We start from the raw sequence: 20,072 nt of genomic DNA, 5'->3' as shown, positions 1-20,072 counted from the left end.
GAAAGAAAAAGGAATCAAAGATGAGGCCTCCGTGCCTGGTTTGGGCAAAGGGTGAATGGTACTACTTTTCAGTCAGATAAGGAAAAGGGGAGAAAAAGTTTTGAGTGGGTGAAATAATCACTTAATTCTGGACAGAGAGAGTATGAGATACAGAGAAGTTGCTCAAATGAAGCTATCAATAAGCAGCTGGATATGTAACAACTCAAGACAAAGTTTGGGTCAGAGATATAGATTTGAGAATAGTACATATACAAAGCAAATGATAACTAAAGCAGTGAGAACAGATAAAATTGCACAGGGAGAATGAACAAAATAAGAAGAAACCCCAAGACAAAACCCCATAGAAGGCAAACATTTAGAAAATGAAGAGCTAGGAGAGTAGACTGAAAGAGAACAACCAAAAAGGAAGATGAAAATATTAATATGAGGAAAATGAGTAAGTGCTTAATGAATGCTATGTGTCATGCTAAATGATTTATGGGCACTACCTCATTTAATCCTTAGACACTCTATGAGCAACTTATTATATTCTGCATTATTAGAGATATGGCTACTTTAGTGTAGAGAGATCAACTTGCTCAGGTTTATACATTTGGTTGGGTGTGAGAAGTGCAACCAAAATCAACCCAATCCTCTGGAGGCCTTTTTCTTAACTATTACACTATACTGCTTTCTATGTCAGAAAAAGTATGGTATCACAACAAATCAGTGATTCAAAAAGAAAGATACCATCCAAGTAGCAATGAGCTCACCCAGCAGCACCAAGATCTTGTTTCTAATAATATTCTCCATTAAAAGTAATCAGGACTCCTTAGAAAAATGACTGATCTGAGGAGTAGGCAAGAAATATTTAAAATGAGCCTGGAGCATCTTGCAGTCCTAAAAAAATAAGTGCTCAAAACAAAAATAAACAACAACAACAACAAAAACAAACCCACAATAAGGGGCATGTCAAAGGGACACAGAAAACCAACTGACAGCTCACAATGGACACAGTTGTAACAACTTAAGCAGAAAATTAAGTAGTATTAGACTATATAATCCAGAGTATGAACTAAATTCACGAGTCCATACTAATATAAATAAACCATTAAATAAATAAATAAGAGAGGAGAGACAAATCTAGGGAGCAAAAGAATTCCAAATAAATGATGTAGATATTTCCCCTTACAGAGGTAGCACAACCTTTCCACTCCTCAAATATGGGCTCCACGTAATGACTTCCTTTCAAAGACTACAGTATGGAAAGAGGGAGAGGGTAGATAGTTACTTCACAGTACTAAAACATGACAAACACTACCTCAGCCAAGTGATCAAGGTTCACATCAACAATGATAAGTCATGTTAATAGTATGGCCTTTGATATGCTGTGATGAAAATGGCACTTTATATCTCTGTGGTTTTTCTCTCAAAAACTCAGTAACCCTAATTTCATCATGAGAAAATCATAAGAAAAATCCCACTGAGGGACTTCTACAAAATACCTGAAAATTATATCTCAAAACATAAAATAGGGGCACCTGGGTGGCTCAGTGGGTTAAAGCCTCTGCCTTCGGCTCAGGTCATGATCTCAGGGTCCTGGGATCGAGCCCCGCATCAGGCTCTCTGCTCAGCGGGGAGCCTGCTTCCTCCTCTCTCTCTCTGCCTGCCTCTCTGCCTACTTGTGATCTCTCTCTCTGTCAAATAAATAAATAAAATCTTAAAAAAAAAAAACAAAATAAAAACATGAAAAGTCTGAGACACTGTCACAGTCAAAAAGAGGAAGGATGATGGTCATGAAATGTAATATGGTATCCCGATAGCTCTCTTGGAACCCAAAACAAACATTAGCTAAAAACTAAGGAAACGGGAAGAAGTATGGACTTCTGTTAATCAACATATATTAATTTTGGTTCATTAATTGTAAAAACTAAACTAGACCAATGTAGGATGTTAACAGTAGGGAAAACTGACTAAGGGGTTTATGAGAACTCTCTGTAAGCTATCTTTATAATTTTTCTGCAAATCTAAAACTATTCTAAATTTAAAATGTTATTTAAAAAACAAACGGGGCAGGGCGCCTGGTGGCTCAGTCATTAAGCGCCTCCTTCAGCTCAGGTCATGATCCCAGAGTCCAGATGGGAGTTCCAGATGGAGCCCTGCATGCTCCAGTGCTCTGTGGGGAGTCTGCTTTTCCCTCTGCCCCTCACCCCCTTCTCCTGCTCTCTCTCACACATAAATACTTTTAAAAATAAATAAGTAATAAAAAAACAAAGGGGGAAATTAACTGTGTCAAATGCTGATAATCAAAAAAGAAAAAGACAACCAAGAGCAGTTTCAGTGGATTAATAGAGTCAAAGACAGATTACATCAGGCAGAGGAGTGAACTAAAGCTGAGAATGGGATTGTAAGGTATGGCTTTTTCCAAAAAGTCTGACAAGGAGGGGAAGATCAAATCAGAGCCAGAAGTAGATATCAAGTTAAAGAAAGTAGCTGTTACCACTGGGGATAAAAATATATGTTTATAAAAAATAAAAATATATATATGTAAAAAAAAAAGAAAGTAGCTGTTGTTTTGTTTTGTTGTTTTTTTAAATAAAGGTATAATTCACATACCAAAAATTCACCTTTTAAAGTGTACAATTCAGTGGTTTCCAGTTTCAATTTACAGATTCAATGCAAGGTCTATCAAAGTCTAACAGCCTTTTTCACAGAAATGGAAAAGTTGATCCTCAAATTGATGTGTAATTGCAAGGAATCCTAAATAGCCAGAACAATCCTGAAAAAGGGTTCACAATTCTCAACTTTGAAACTTATTACAAAACTACAGTAATTAAAATAATGATACATACAGACATACAGATCCAGATTTCGGATATAAGCAATCCTTCAGTAAACCATATATTAGATATAGGAATTTTGTATATATTCATTCATTCATACTCCACTTCATCACAAGGTAAACCACTAGGAAGTAAGGCTATCAAGCATCTAACTCTTGAATGAATGAAATGAAAACGAATGAATGAATGAATGAAAAGCCCAGAAATAAACGTTCACATATGTGGTCAACTGATTTTTGACAAGAGTGCTAAGACCATTCAATGGTCAAAGGACAGTCTTTCAACAAATGGTATTATTAAAACTGGATATCCTTACTCCAGTTTGACTCTTAAACCATATACAATAATTAACTCAAAATCGATCAAAGACCTAAAGAACTAAAACTATAAAATTCTTAGAAGAAAGCTTTGGGGAAAATCTTCAGAATGCTAGATTTGGCAACCATGTCACGGGTATGAAGAAAGAATAGACAAACTGGACTTTAGCAAAATAAAGCACTTTTGCACATCCAAGTGAACTATAAAGACAGTGAAAAGACAACCAACTGAACAGAAGAAAATATCTGCAAATCTTTTATCTTATAAAGGATTAATATTCCATATACATAACAATCCCTAAAACTCAACTCCAAAAATAATTAATCCAATTCAAAAATGGGCATAGGACTTGAGCAGACCTTTCAAAGATATACAAATTGGCCCATAAGCACATAAAAAGATGCTCAACATTACTAGTCATTAGGGAAATACAAATCAAAATTATAGTAAGACACCATTTCCCATCTACTAAGATGGCTATAATAAAACAAAAAATAAAATAAGTGCTGGCAAGGATGTGGAGAAATTGGAAGGCAGCTATGCTCACCACTATACTACCAACGCTGCACGGATGTAGAGAAATTGGAACCCTTGTGCACTATTGGTAGGAATATAAAATGTTAGAGCTCCTGTAAATCAGAATGGCATTTCCTCAGGGGCACATGGGTGGCTCAGTGGGTTAAGCCTCTGCCTTCAGCTCAGGTCATGATCTCAAGGTCCTGGGATCGAGCCCCACATTGGGCTCTCTGTTTAGCGGGGAGCCTGCTACCCACTCTCTCTCTCTCCCTCTGCCTGCCTCTCTGCCTACTTGTGATCTCTCTCTAATAAATAAATAAATAAAATCTTAAAAAAAAAAAAAACAAATGGCAATTCCTCTGAAAAATTAAAAACAGAATTACCATATGACCCAGAAATTCCACTTCTAGGTACACACCCAAAGAGGGTCCCAAAGAGATATTTGTACTCCCATGTTCACAGAAACATTATTCACATTGCTAAACATGGAAGCAACCCATATGTCCACTGATGGATGAGTGATAAGCAAAACTGGTGTATATATATATATACATAACAGAATAGTATTCAGCCTTAAAGGGAAGGAAATTCTGACACATACTACAACTTAGACGAACCTTGAGGACATTATGCTAACTGAAATAAGCCAGTCAACAAAAAGACAATTACTATTAAGATTCCACTTACATGAGGTACCTAAAGCAGTCAAAATAATAGAGACAGAAAGTAGAATGGTGGGTGCCTGAGACTAGGGGGAGGGGAGAATGGGGAGTTATTGTTTAATGAGTACAAAATTTGAGTTTCGTAAGATAAAAAGTTAAGGATGTGGATGGGACTAATGGCTACACAACATGAATATACCTAATATCACTGAACTGTACACTTAAAAATGATTAAAGCTGTAAATTTTATGTTATGTGTATTTTACTACAGTGAAAAAATTGGAAAAAGTGAGAAGCATTAAGGCTTGTAGTATCACATTTACTGTTTCATTACACAGATTTAAATTCTCAGAATAATTCTACAGACATTATTACTAAGCTAGACTTTTTTATACTGAAATACAGACTTCTCTAGCCTTCTCTCCAGGGCATATACCCTTTGAGGGTATATGTATCTCTCACAGTTACCTGTATTATAATGACATGTATTTTGTTCCTACCTTTAATAATGAAAAATTTCAAACATATACAAGGGAAGAGAGAAAGGAATAATAAAACTCCATATAGCTATCACACCACAGATAGTTTTATCTCTAATTCCACCCACTTTACTCTTCTTCCCCCAGTGGATTATTTTGAAGCCAATCCCAAACATCGTATCATTTCAACCACAAACATTTCTGTATGTTATCTCTATATACTAAAAGATACATACAGCAAGATACAGATAGAGTCCTGCATAAATTATTGTGCTGTTAGGTCAGATTTCGGATATGAGCAATCCTTCAGTAAACCATATATTACATATAGGAATTTTGTATATATTCATTCATTCATACTCTACTTCATTACAAATTAAACTAGGAAGTAAGGCTAACAAGCAAGAAAATCAAGAAAAAGTGGCTTGAACAGTTAGTTTCAATCATAAGAGGGTCATTAATCAAAGGTGGTCTTAAGGGCACCTGAGTGGCTCAGTTGTTTAAGCATCTAACTCTTGATTTTAGGTTAGGTTATGATCTCAGGGTTGTGAGATCAAGCCCCGAGTTGGGCTCTCCCTTTACCCTCCCAAGCCTCCCTCTCTTTCACATGGGCTCTCTCGCTTTAAAAAAAAAAAAAAAAAAAAAAAAAAGGTGGTCTTAGAGACCTCTTAGGAAAGAGATGGAGAAAAGTGACACAAATACCACATACACTCTCAGAGGTACCTGGGTGGCTCAGTTGGTCAAGTGTCTGCCTTCGGCCCGGGCCATCATCACAAGGTCCTGAGATTAAGCCCCACACAGGGCTCCGGGCTCAGTGGGGAGCCTGCTTCTTCCTCCCTCTCTGCCCCTTCCCCTGCTCATGCTCTCTCTCAAACAAAATCTTAAAAAAAAAAAAAAAAAAGTACCACACACAATCTCTCTCCCCTCATTCTCTCCCTCTCTCCCCCCACCTTTCATATGATACAAGTTATTTAGTATATGATAACATAACACGGTCATATTATATAATTATTATATATAAAGTAATACACGTAACTGCGTATTTCATAAAACTAACTCAATGCAGAAAATTTCTAGTCATCTGTCCTTACCTTTTGTTGGACTGAGATTCTGGTCAATAAATCCTCTCAGTTCTGCATTTGTAGAAGTCAAACCAACCTGAATAAAATAGTTTTAAAAATTAAAAACAGGATCTTATGTATTAAGTGGTCATTTAATAACCTATTTTACACTTTCTACTGAAGAACCATGTCAAATAATATAGATAGCCACATAAAAATGAATTAACCATACCACTGATACCAGAATTAAAAAGAAAACGTTGCTTAAAATGGGAAAAACAGAAACTGTCCAGATTAAGATGAAAATTAATGAAATAATGTCACTAGTGAACAGAACTGAAATCTACAGATTTTACTAATGGTTTTTTTGAAAGCAAGTAATGTGGCAGTCCTGAAGTTGCCAACAGATACAACACAATTCCGCCTTCATGCTGCCCTGAATTTTTACTGTTCATAATCACTACCTATAATGCTTTTCAACATTATGATATGTAATGGATCAGATAAAGACCATTAATACCACACAGTAAGGGTGAGATCTACTGGTCTCAAATCCAGCTGCCTGGGCTCATACTCTAGCTCATCAAGACCACTATGTGTGTGGTCATGGTGAAGTCACACAAGTTCTCTACTTCTCAGTCCCTTCAACTGTAAACTGAAGGATGCTAGAAGTGCTTACCAGTTTAGGTGCTAACCAGTTTAGGTTATTAGAAAGATTGAGATAGTTCATGTAAAGCATCTAGCACAGTGTATGGCACACAGTGCTCAATCATAGTAACCTTCATAACTATTAATATGATACCTGAGGATTATCTATAGCAAGTGTGTTTATAAATTTACCTTTAGACAACTTATTTCATTTAATGTGACAGCCACTGGACTTCTTGGAATCACAGAACTAAATACTGTAGTATCATCAGAATTTTAAAAACTTATTACAGAGCTAGGAGGAAAAAACCTCTCCATTTTTGAAAACTTGACATAAACAAGATTCCAATAACTGATTCTACTATTACTATTATGTTATTGTTTTAATCCATATAGATTTGTCATTTTCAAATATCAGTGCTAACTTGGTACCTCAAACATCCTTTCAAAGTACTAGCACATTAAAAATATTTTAAAGAACACAAAGCTTTATAACTTTGTATCTGTGCACTTAATGTTATTTTTAAACTACCCACTGCATTAGCAACATATATTGTTCAAGGGCACTCATTTGACACTTTAAAATTTCATAATGTAAGAACTAATTATTTCATTATTTAGTAATTCATATGCACTACTAGTAGCTGTTTCTTTCTGTCAAGAGATATATTACCAGAAATATTTCTACATATCATTCACATCATGGAAAAATAATTCTGATGCAAACCTATCTCTAGCATCTAATACTAAATTTTTATGATAGCAGTTGAGTGGAAGACATCTAAAATGCACCTTCTTAATTCTATGTAGTTAATGGTGCAGATACTTAATTCTATCTAGCTTCTTATAAGTATGTTATTAGAAATAAACCTTTTGCAATAAAATTTTAACAAATTACTACTACATGAATCTCCAGAAATGCTCACAAATATTAATGTTAAGTGTTCGATTTGTAGGGTGCCTGGGTGGCTCAGTTGGTTAAGCGCCTGCCTTTGGCTCAGATCATGATCTCAGAATCCTGGAATCAACTCCCACATCAGGCTCCCTGCTCAGTGGGGAGCCTGCTTCTCCCACCGCCTCTGCCTGCTGCTCCCTCTGCTTGTGCTTTCTCTCTCTCTCTCAAATAAATAAATAAAATATTTCTTTAAAAAGTGTTCAATTTGCAAATGCCAAGAGTTTACTATGGCATCACTAACATGCCTCTCTTGAAAAAAAAAAGCAAAAAAACCAAAAAACTTTTCTGCTAAAAAAGACAGAACTTTCATTAGTGTTCTACTGTAAAAAGAAAGCAAAGAAGGCAAAGACAGCCTTTAATAGTCCATGCTTAATATAATGTGATCATTTAATACACATATTACAATAATTTCAAAAGCATCAGTTTACATCTTTTTGTTATTATACAAAGATAACGGCAAAAACCTCAACTGAAACCACATAGTCACAGCAGAGAGTTCACAGTAACTGGGTTACTGTTACGTTTAAACACCTGCTCTTAATGGTCAACTTCTGCAGAGTGAAGCAGAGAATCAATGTGGAAACTTTTTAAGCAGCAGTACATCTGCATCTTAAAAACTAACAAATTATACCCTAAAAAGATAAAGGTCAATTGTGAGTCAATCAATATTTCATGCTAATTTTGGTCTAATAGATAAGGGGAGGTATTTGTATTTAGAGATTATATAAATACTACTAAAATTAAAATTTCGAAAATTTATTAATCTCTGCTTTTTCATAAACACTATAAAGACTCAAAGAAGATTATTTGAGAGCAGAAAAAGCTGGCTAGGAAAGGCATTTAAAAATAATTTTTCTTTCCTTACTCTATTTAAGAAGAATATAATAATAATAATGGTTCACAGAAAAAGTAAAAGCTGAACTCATTTTATGTAAAATTTTTCACCTAATAAGGTCCCGAGAGAAGTTTTCTGTCTGGATATTCAAACACTGTGCTGCATACTATAAACAGTCACTAAATGTCTGTAGAATAAAAAATATCCAAGCCCAATTTTCAGGGTTCAAACTTATTTCCCATTAATAACATTATAATTTCACTAACATTCAACATTTTAAATTGGTGAAACTGAAAGAAAAGAAGATTCAGTGTGAGATGATCTGTACACGGAGTTCAGCTCTGCCATCCACGAGCAAGGTGATCTTAGCAGTCACTGCAGATGGAGATGGCAACTCCTATGTGCATGACAAACTCAGAGAGCTTAGATCAAATTAAATAATTACGTGAATATTATTTAGTGACAAAGCAATACCCACGTGCAGGTTGTTATTCAGACAGTAATGACTTTAACTCTTCAACACTGACACAGACAATTCACAAAAGATAGATGCAACTGAACATACAGAACACCAATGTGACCCAACTAGCAACTAGAGGGTGCCTGGGTCGCTCAGTGGGTTGGGCAACTGCCTTCGGCTCAGGTCATGATCCTGGAGACCTGGGATCGAGTCCTGCATCTGGCTCACTGCTCAGCCGGGTCTGCTGCTGCTTCTCCTACTGATCTCTCTCCTTGCACTCTCTCTCTCTCCCTCTCCAATAAATAAATAAAATCTTTAAAAAAAAAATTAACTAGCAACTAGAGAAATGAATAAACTACATACCATTTTTTTGCTGATTACATTGGCAAGACTAAAAAGAAAATAAAGGGAAATGGCACTCTCATACACCACTGATGAATATATAAATGAGTGCAACCTTCCTGAAATGCAATTTAGCAACATGAAACAAAAGCCCCCCAAAGCACACACCCTTCAGCTTAGCAATTTCCTAAGACTTTGCTTTATGGAAATAATCCAATGAGTAAGTAAAAATAAACAAAAAGCTAAAAAGAAAAGTAAAAAAAGAAAAAAGTAGAATTTACTTAATGGCCAATATCAGGAAACTGACGTAAGTCCATACAGCAGATAACATAAAACAGTCATTTAAAATGATGTTACAGGGGCGCCTGGGTGGCTCAGTGGGTTAAGCCGCTGCCTTCGGCTCAGGTCATGATCTCAGGGTCCTGGGATCGAGTCCTGCATCGGGCTCTCTGCTCAGCGGGGAGCCTGCTTCCTCCTCTCTCTCTCTCTCTCTGCCTGCCTCTCTGCCTACTTGTGATCTCTGTCAAATAAAATAAATAAAATCTTTAAAAAAAATGATGTTACAGAGATATTAAGAAAAGACATTCATCAACAAGATTAAGCTAAATATTGGTTATAAAACAGTATGACCTCATTTTTATTCAAAATATTTATACACATTTTATTATACACACACACACATTTGTATATATATCAAATGTCTTCCTAGGCAAAATTCTGCTGATAGTCTCTAGGCTAGTTTCTTTACCTGTATTCTCTAATTTTTCTGTAATGAGTATCATGGCTTACATATTATTTAAAAGATTCTTTGATGAGGCAAAAAAATACACATCATATTGCCTTTCAAATCCTTTATTGTATACTATATAAGCTTGAGTCAGGACAGACCTGCATTTGTGGTCATGAAGAATATCAGTGAATATTAGATATGATTTGACAACAATTTTATCCCAGAAACAATGAATATATTGCCAGCTCTACAGACTTTCCTTTTTGCAAAATGATCCATCCCACAATCCACGCAGTTCCAGTATGACTGTTAATCTTTGAGCCTCAACTGTTGCAGAAGTAGACCCATGACTCAGATCTGGCCCACTTCTTTCTCCACATCGGCTTGTCTAAGCATCTGGATCAAGCAGGGTCAACCAAAAGAATTTGAAATGTAAGTGCTTAAAGGGAAAAGTTTCTTCTTTTCTGAAGTAAGAATTATAAAGACAACATATGGTATTCTGCCATCATATAGAGCCAAGAGATGGAAAAAGGGAGACAAATCCCTGACACCATCATTTGGTTCCCTTGTAACCAGATGTGTTTGAAGCCAGAGTACCACAGACTTTCCAGTTGTGTGAATCAATACATTCCACTTTTTGCCTTAAGCTGTTTTAAGTAGGGTTTCTATCATTTGCAACCATGAGACCTACTATGGCATGGATTAGACAAAAATAACTCCTCACAAAAAACTGTTCTCATAAGAGATATGTAAAATGAGAAGCAGAAAATAAGGATGTAAATATCTGAATACGTGTTTAATGATGGCTCTGTAAGACCTGGGCAATCTCTTCCATGTCTAAGAGTTACTTACTTCTCAGTGGCATGAGACACAGTGGATCATTCCCTCCTCCCTAAAACACTTTCTTCACTTGGGTTCCAGATCATCAGGATAACACTACTTCCTTCCTTTTTGGTCATTCTTTGAGTCTCCTTTGCTGCTTCTCCTCCTCCCCAGATGCTGGAGAATCCCTGTGCTCAGACCTTGGGTCCTCAGGTATACTCTATCCATTCACATTCTATATAATCTCATGTAACCACTACTTGAAAATAATTTAATATGAAATGACTCCAAATTTCTGTATCCAATCCCAACAATTTCTCTGAGCTTCAGAGTCATTTATCAAGCTACCTAGCCAATATTTCTACCTGGTCATTTTTAGGTCTGTCAACTTTTTTTTTTTTTTTTTTTTAAAGATTTTATTTATTTATTTGACAGAGAGAGATCACAAGTAGGCAGAGAGGCAGGCAGAGAGAGAGAGGAGGAAGCAGGCTCCCTACTGAGCAGAGAGCCCGATGTGGGACTCGATCCCAGGACCCTGAGATCATGACCTGAGCCGAAGGCAGCGGCTTAACCCACTGAGCCACCCAGGCGCCCCTAGGTCTGTCAACTTTAATTAAAGTTCAAAATGACTGTTGAGTTTGCCACAAAAATCCCACAGTTCCCCCAAGAGTTTTTCTTCTCATTAAACAGCATAACCATTTATCCAGTTACACAGGTCAAATACTGAGAGGTTTTTTTTTTTTTTTTTTTTTTTTTAATTTTCTCTGCCTTCATATCCTTATTACTCAATAACTCCTAACGGCTGTCCCTTCAAATACATCCTAGATCCAGCCACATTTCCCCATCTCCAATATCACTACCCCAGGCCAAATCACAATAGTTTGTTGTCTGAACTACTGAGATAAGTGCCAAATGAGTCTCTTGCCTCTACTATGCCTCTCTTCCATCTATTCACTCAGCAATCAGGACAAACTTTCTAAAATAGTTAAGTCCAGTCACAGCTGACCAGCAAATTTCCAATGGCTTCTTACTGACGTTTTAAATACACATCTATCACCCAGAATTTGAGGCTCCACACAATCTGGCTCCTGCTTTCTGTCTGACTTCATCTACCACTTTTCCTTGCTTACTCTGTTCCACTTATAAAATGGTCATCTGGCTGTTCCTTGAACAACTGTACATTTTCCTGCCTCTACCTAGAATGTTCTTTTCCCAGGTACTCATAAGGCTGGCTTCCTCTTCTTGGATTGAGACTCAAGAGCACTTCTATCTAAACATCATCATTTCCTTAAAGAGAATTCTTCTGAAAACTTAAGTTGAAAAACTCTCTCTCACTGCCATCATTCTCTCTCTCCTTCCCCGGCTTTACTTTTCATAACATTTATCATTATCTGACATTAGGTATGTATTTATTGTCTTCTCTCACTACAGACACTATAAGCCACAGGAAGGCAGGAGCCTAGAACAATATCAGGTACATATACAGGGGGTGGGGAGGAGAATGAATTACTTATGGCACTGTGAAATAGTATAATCCTTTCAGTAGGTATCTTGATAAAACATATTAAAAGCCACTAAAGTGTTCTTCTCTGTTGCAGAATGGCTAGTGAACTTGACTGGTTATTTTCAGACAGCCTATTTCAATTCTTTCCCACATGCGTCAGCATAGCCCAATCTGAGGCTTGACCTCTTCATGTCCCTAATTCTAAGATATCAAAAGAGATCACCTCACTTATCCCTCTCCCCCTAGGTTGCCATAGCAGAAAGAGAAACATGTTGCTCACTGTGTGATTTCTTCCAAATATACAAACAAAATAATCGGAGTATAATTACCACTTGTTCAAATGCTTTATGTTACTTTAGGAAAAATACTTTTTATATAGCAAATTGTACATATGACTAGAAAGATGATATTTGATTCAAGGTAGATTTTAATCCAAAATATGCTTGCTATTTGAATGTTAACCAGCTGTGGTTCAAGATAATTTTTACTTCCCTTTCTTCCTAAGGAGAAAAAAAATCAAGATAATATTCTGCAAGAAAATTTCCAATACACAGACTAAAACTTTGCTGCTTCTTTTCCCCAAACAACACATTAACAAATATACATATAGCAACCTTAGATTAAGGCAGAGTACTCCTGATAATTTATCCTAACAAAATTAAGTGATAATGAAACAATCTGTATCTGCTTATAGCTGCTTAGAGCATGTCAAAAGCAAGGTCAATAATAGGGAAATAGAGATTAATCATGAAGGATTTTGTTTTTCATGTTATTCTTTAGATGTATAATGGGCAGTATTTGGAACTATCTGTCTGGCTGAAAGGAGACCTTTTCACACAATAGATGCTGGCTTCTCCTAGTCATAATTAGGTTAAACCGCACATGAGTAGTAGCAGACGTCCACCCCAAGGAGTCTGAAATTGGAGCTGACATGGGCAGACAAGTCTGTCAAGTTGTCTTCATCCTTTCCTTGGCACCCCTCTGAAAAGGCTGGTTCTGTGACACATATATTGAGAGGCTGCCTAGAGAACTAAGGAGCACGATTCGCAGAGAGAGAGAGAGAGACAGAGTATAAAGCAGATGCACACAGACAAGCAGAGATAATATATGGAGACTAAACATTGCTTCAATTTCTGGTACATTTCAAATTTTTGCACCCAGGTCTTTCTGAAGGCCCACTAAATTCTTACTCTTAAAGTCTCTGAGACAGTCCTGTATCTTTATGATAAATTCCCTTTTTAAAGTAGCAAAGCTGATTTCTATTATGTACAATCAAAGATTCCGACATCATAATGTGGGAACAGTAAAGCAATTATAAGTTATTTCCCTATATGTTGCAATATTTATTTTCTGGCATAATCCATCACAGAACTGGAACAAAATCTATTGACACAGTCAGACAATAAGAAAATAACCTGAAAGGAAGCTGATTCAGAAATAGAAGCCTTGAGCAGAGGAAAGAAACTGAATAGCTTCTCCAAAACATTGAAAATCTAATGTCTCCTCAGGAATCATTTCATGGAGGACAGCTAAACCATATCTCAGTGTACATACTTCCTTGAGTAAGTCCACAAAAAAAAAAAAATTGGGCCAAAGAAAACTGATTTTCTCAATAAGGCAAGTAAATCTCCAGCAAGTAACAAAACAAAGACTTATACAGTACCAAAAAAGGAGAGAGGTGGGGAACTTTCTAGAGATAGCAATTTTGCAGCTGTTGAGAAGGTACAACTTGGCAGCAATTTATAAGAACACTATTGTGCCCACTCAAGTGCTATATTCAATAGCACTGAAGTCGCTATCATTTTTTACATAAACAAAGACAATTATAAACTAATGCCAGTAAATTGAACTTGAGTAATTAGAATAGTGAAGAAAAATGTGCATAGGAAAAAGTACAACTCATTTAAAAAATACTTACATTTAAAAATTTACAATACTTACATTTTTTGCCGTCATGTCAAATTGTATTCGATTTAAAATTCTGTAAAGCCATTAAAAAAAAAACTTCGTCTTCAGTAATTCTTTAAAAGAACATCCTGTTAAAGGGGGAAAAAAGAGGGAATAGTAATGTAATAATAATAATGGGCAATGTTTATGTGATATTAACCATGTGATATGCACTGTTTAAGTGGATTATTTAAATTAATCCTCGCAAAAACACTCTGAGATATGTACCATTTTAATCCTCACTTTCCAAATAAAAATTGGGGCTTGCAGAGTTTAAATATCCCACCAAATCAACTCAGTTAACAAGTGATAAAACCTGGGCTCTGAAATATCATACTATGTTCCTTTAGATAACACACTAAAAGAAACACTAGGGCTTCTTGGGACGCCTGGGTGGCTCAGTTGGTTAAGCAGCTGCCTTCGGCTCAGGTCATGATCCCAGCGTCCTGGGATCGAGTCCCACATCGGGCTCCTTGCTCAGCAGGGAGCCTGCTTCTCCCTCTGCCTCTGCCTGCCATTCTGTCTGCCTGTGCTCACTCTCTCCTTCTCTCTCTGATGAATAAATAAAATCTTAAAAAAAATATTAAAAAAAAACAATAAAAAAAAAAAAAAAAGAAACACTAGGGCTTCTTGAAGAAATAGCCAGTTCCAGGGTTGAGGCAAGAGATGTCCAAGATAAGACTAGAACACTTTATTGTATCTACAGTAAGGAAGAGCTCAAAAAACGATGGAGACATATTAAAAGTATACAGGAGTCAGCTTAAAGGGCCTACAACTGCACAATTTGTAACAAGTGGGCACCAAAGTATACACTGATAATAACAGATTGTAATAGACTATGAACTCTTTGAATAAAATAACAATCCAGGACTTCATACTGATAGAAACAAATAATGAGGAAGAAGGGAAAGCTCTTCTCTGCAATATTATACCAAATAGTAAATATAAATGAATGATGCAATGAGAAAACCACCAATTTGTAAACATCATAATAATACCTGATTAGACAAGGATTATCATAGATACTAAAACTCTAGTGGGTGAAAAGTTGGTAAGAAACAGGATATTTACATAGTCTTGAAATATCACCCCACAAAATACCTATTCATTCTAATTTTACAGTGAAGAAATCTGGCACCACATAGCTAAAGTGATCAAACCTACCTAATGACCACTAACAATGACACAAACTAACATGCATCTCCACAAGTGCACTGAGATGGAGAGAATATCACTTCTGAGATACTTCTACCCAAAGCATAATCTAATTCATGAGGAAATAGCAGAGATATTTAAATTGAGGGGCATTCTATAAAATAAAGGACTGAACTTCTTAAAAATTTTTGTGTCATGAGAAAAAAGGAACCTAACAACCATTCCAGGTTTAAAAAGACTAAAGTCACATAAAAATTAAATTCAACACAGGATCTTCAACTGGGCTCTGGACCAGAGAAAATAACTCTTGTGAAGACCATTATCATGGCAAATGGAAAAACTGAAATATGGTCCACAGACTAGATAATAGTATTGCTTCAGTGTTTCATTTCCTGCGTTGATCAGTTGTGGGTTTTTTAAGTGAGTGTTCCTGTTTTTAGAAAAAGTACACCAAAATATTTACAAGTGAAGAGGTATAATAATAGCAATGTACTTTCGAATGATTAAAAAAATATATAATCTGTATAAAGAAAGTGGGAATGAGGGGCGCCTGGGTGGCTTAATGTGTCAAAGCCTCTGCCTTCAGCTCGGGTCATGATCGCAGAGTCCTGGAATCGAGCCCCGCATCGGGCTCTCTGCTCAGCAGGGAGCCTGCTTCCCCTCCTCTCTCTCTGCCTGCCTCTGTCTGTCTACTTGTAATCTCTGTCAAGTAAATAAACAAAGTCTTTAAAAAAAAAAAAAAAGAAGAAGAAGAAGAAGAAAAAAAAAGTGGGAATGATAAACCAAGTATGGCAAAATGTCAACAACTGGATAATCTGGGTAAAGGGTATTCAGGAGTTGTGTCCTATTTTTGCAACTTTTTTCTTATTTTACATTGTTTCAAAATTAAAAATTTAATAAGACATTTAAGGGGAAGGAAAAAATAAAACAATTTTGAAAAGATCATAAACAATATGGTTTCAAGAAATGGAGGCTCCAACTGTCTGCCTCATATACTAGAAACCGAATCTACAAGTAAAACTTTGTGGATGGAATAAAAGGCATTTTTACTTTTTAATAAAACACCAAATTTACAAATTTTCAGGGTGCCTGGGTAGCTCAGTCAGTTAAGCATCGGACTTCAGCTCAGATCATGATCTCGAGGTCATGTGACAGAGCCCTGAGTTGGGCTCCCCCCTCAACAGGGAGTCTGCCCCTCTCCCTCTGCCCACCCCACAAAGCTCATGTAGGCAAGTGTGCTCTCTCTCTCAAAAACAAATAAATCTTAAAAAAAAAAAACCCAAACCCAATAAACTTACAATATTTCAATGATAAAACATAAATTTAAAAATCCCAAGACCTGGAGTACCACTATGATTTTCACTGTCCCATGATAGCTGTAGATTTGTTCACAATGTCTGTCACGATCTAATATGAAAATTAAGTTCCTATGCTAGAAATGTTTCACATTCACCAACTATTTGTTATTTTCTCTTCAGTATTAAAAATATCAGATAAATAATAAAGCACAAGTTCCTGACATCCCACTCACTAAACTACCTAACAGAGGCAGTATTACACAGATTATGGTCTCTGACCACAACACAACTAAGTAAGGAATCAGCCATTTTAAATAAAGAGTTAAAAATCATATATTTAAAAAAATAAAACTATATTATTGCTCAAACAACCCATGAGTTAAAGAAATCTGAAATATTTAGAACTGAATGACAATGAAAATAGCAGTAAAGAATAACAGAATATTAAGAACGGAATGATAGTGAAAATAATAAAACTGGCTGGCTTAGTCGGAAGACAATGCACAACGCTTGATTGTGGGGGCTATGATTTTGAGTCCAATGTTGGGTATACAGATTACTCAAAAATAAGTAACAGATAAACTTTAAAAAAGGAAAGAAAAAAAGTTCAGGTGAAGTAGTACTTAGAAGTAAATTTGTATTTCTCTTCATTCATGAGGCAATCAACTTAAAAGCTTAAAAAAGATCAGTGGGAACTCCAAGATACTAGAGAGGAACAAGAATTGATTATTTAAATAGAAAAAAACTAAAATAACAGTTGGTTCTAAGTGTCCTGATTGAAGCAGGCATCTAATAAATAAAGCAACAGTGTTAGCAGAGTGAAAAAGCATGGATTTTTAAAGTTAGGCTCAATCTCAGCTTTGACACTTACTAGCTGTGTGACCCTGAACAAGTGACTCAACCACTTTGAGTTTCAGTGTCCTCATCTGAAAAAAAGGTATACTGAGTTTTTCAACCTTGTTAGCAGTAAATTACATACAATCTGCCTAAATGAAAATCTTCAGATCCAAGTCAGTGTGACAAAAGCCCTACAGTTCATACATAAACACCAAACACTCCTAAACACAAAAAAAATCAATTTTACATATTTCTAAGAGTACCTTCTGAGCTATGAAAATGTAGTTATAACAAAAAACAATGAAGTGTTTTCCATCAAAGTCCCCGTCAAATTTTAGAAACCTACTGTATCTAAGGCAGATATGGTTTGCCTACCCAGTATCTTATCCTCTTCTTCCTTAGGAGAAGTTGAAGGTGGCAATGTGCCCAACTTAAAAAAAGAGTACTACATTCTCAGTCTCCCTTTCAGATGTACTGACCATAGGACATAATTCTAGTCAATGAAATATAAGCAGACATCATTGGGCTGGTGTACCAGATTCAGCTAGTAAATGCCCTTTTTCCCTTCTCCCCATTTCTTCACCCCAAAATATAGTTGTTATGGTTAAAGTGGCTTGTCTCCATACCTCTGCTTCACTACAATATTCAGTATTCCATACAGTATTCTATCTCCTAACGGCTGAGCTTCTGGGTGACACTGTGATATTTACCCAAATTTAAAAAAAAAAAAAATTTTAACAGACTTGTTACTATTTCAGCACACAATAGCAAGTGGTGACCAATAAAATACTGCTTAGGCACGTTAATGAGCCACATTAACAAACTTAATTTTTCTTAGTATTCTTTGTATCCTTTCACCAGAGCTAAGTACAAATTAAGAACCTCTAAATGCTACCTAAATGATAAATGCTTGAAATGATAAAATGTTTGGCATGGATTTCTTTTTTTTTTAGAAAAAAGAAAGAGTAAATTTTACTGGAACATCTCTGTGCCTCAATTTCTCCCATCTGCAAAAATAGTAACAAATAGTACATCTACTTGAGTCAATACATAAAAAATTGTTAGGACACTGCCTAGCAGAGTATAAGCCCACAGTGTTAGGGTTTAAAAAAGCAGTTTGCTGTTTTTCATGACAAATTAAGGTTTCTTCTTCCAAAATAAGTAATACATAACTCACGTGTAGTAGAAGTAAAAAAATAACCACACCATAAATCTAGTTTTTTGTTTTTTTTTTTTAAGATTTATTTATTTATTTGACAGAGAGAGAGATCACAAGTAGGCAGAGAGGCAGGCAGAGAGAGAGGAGGAAGCAGGCTCCCCACTGAGCAGAGAGCCCGATGCGGGACTCGATCCCAGGACTCCGAGATCATGACCTGAGCCGAAGGCAGCGGCTTAACCCACTGAGCCACCCAGGCGCCCCATAAATCTAGTTTTAAAAGGAAATAAAATGTTTAATTATGGTTAGAAAAACTTTTCTAAAATTAACAGAAGTAAGCAATAACTTTAGTCATTAATTTATTTATCCAGCAAGCACTGAACACCCACTATGTGCAAGGCATTCATCTAGGCACTGAAGACATCCTAGTAGATCAGAGAAACAACAAGCATAAACTTTCAAAGATAATTTAAATTATGTAAAATACTGGGGCACCTGGATAGCTCAGTTGGTTAAGTGCCTGCCTTAGGCTCAAGGTCATGATCTGGAGACCCGGGATTGAGCCCCACTTCGTCAGACTCCCTGCTCAACAAGGAGTCTGCTTCTTGGGACGCCTGGGTGGCTTAGTTGCTTAAGCAGCTGCCTTCCACTCAGGTCATGATCCCATCGCCCTGGGATAGAGTCCCACATTGGGCTCCTTGCTCGGCAGGGAACCTGCTTCTCCCTCTGCCTCTGCCTGCCTCTCTGCCTGCCTGTGCTCGCTTGCTCTCTCTCCCTCTATCCCTGAAAAATAAATAAATAAAATCTTTAAAAAAAAAAAAAGGAGTCTGCTTCTTCCTCTGCCCCTACCCTGTTACTGGTTCCTCTCTCTCTCAAATAAATAAAAATCTTTTTTAAAAAATTATGTAAAAATACATTAAGATAAATGTTATAAAAAGAAATGGGATTATGATAGAGATCTGCCTCATTCAATTAAAAATGAAGTATGCTGTACTGGTTTTGAGTGAGAGTTTATAGCCTTTAGTTTAGAAATACACATTTCTAAGTATTTTTAAAGCTTTTGCTTTTTTTAAAACATTATTTTTAATCTAAAAATTATTTGTAACATATGACTTAAAACCCAAGTGTCCAGAAAGTAAATAAACATGGCACTGGATGTTTCAAGAAATTGCCATCTTTGCTGGCACTGGTGATTCTCAATGATAAGCCAGTCATGTGCACTGATGCATTATGTTTTATCCAGGCTCAACAATCGTACACTTTTTCCTGTGACCAAGTTCTTCAGTTAGTTAAAAAATAAGTCGGATTTCTTCTTCCAGTTTCATGAACACATTATGTCAAGCTCAAAAAGTCAATCTTTGTGACCTCGCCATCTGCCATATCTCTTGTCAGTTTCAGACAATGCAACTCCCACAGATGGTCTCAAAATGCAAGAAGCCCCTTTCCTTTCCAATCACAATTTAGCATCTCTGGCCACAAAGCCTTTTAAAATGGTAAAAAAAAAAAAAATGGTACAATGGTAATC

General features: G+C 36.2%; 1 protein-coding gene across 5 annotated transcripts in view; it reads right to left on the bottom strand.

Moving 5' to 3' along the window:
* TFDP2 (transcription factor Dp-2) overlaps positions 1-20,072 on the bottom strand; it is a 177,794-nt gene that overhangs the window by 110,228 nt on the left and 47,494 nt on the right. For 3 of the 5 annotated variants that reach the window (XM_059391822.1, XM_059391824.1, XM_059391823.1), the window contains 2 exons: positions 14,096-14,190; positions 5,889-5,955 (listed from right to left, as the gene is read on the bottom strand). In XM_059391822.1, coding sequence (XP_059247805.1) covers positions 5,889-5,955; positions 14,096-14,110 — 82 coding nt within the window. In that variant the 5' untranslated portion in view covers positions 14,111-14,190. Of the gene's footprint in view, positions 1-5,520; positions 5,678-5,888; positions 5,956-9,379; positions 9,459-14,095; positions 14,191-20,072 lie in introns of those variants that run through there. The other 2 variants (XM_059391828.1, XM_059391827.1) reach the window with 2 other exon arrangements.

The sequence above is a fragment of the Mustela nigripes genome, chromosome 2, assembly GCF_022355385.1.
Source record: "Mustela nigripes isolate SB6536 chromosome 2, MUSNIG.SB6536, whole genome shotgun sequence".
Classification (NCBI taxonomy): Eukaryota; Metazoa; Chordata; class Mammalia; order Carnivora; family Mustelidae; genus Mustela; species Mustela nigripes.
Note: the sequence above shows the minus strand (reverse complement) of the source record. Positions and strands in the feature narration are given on the sequence as shown.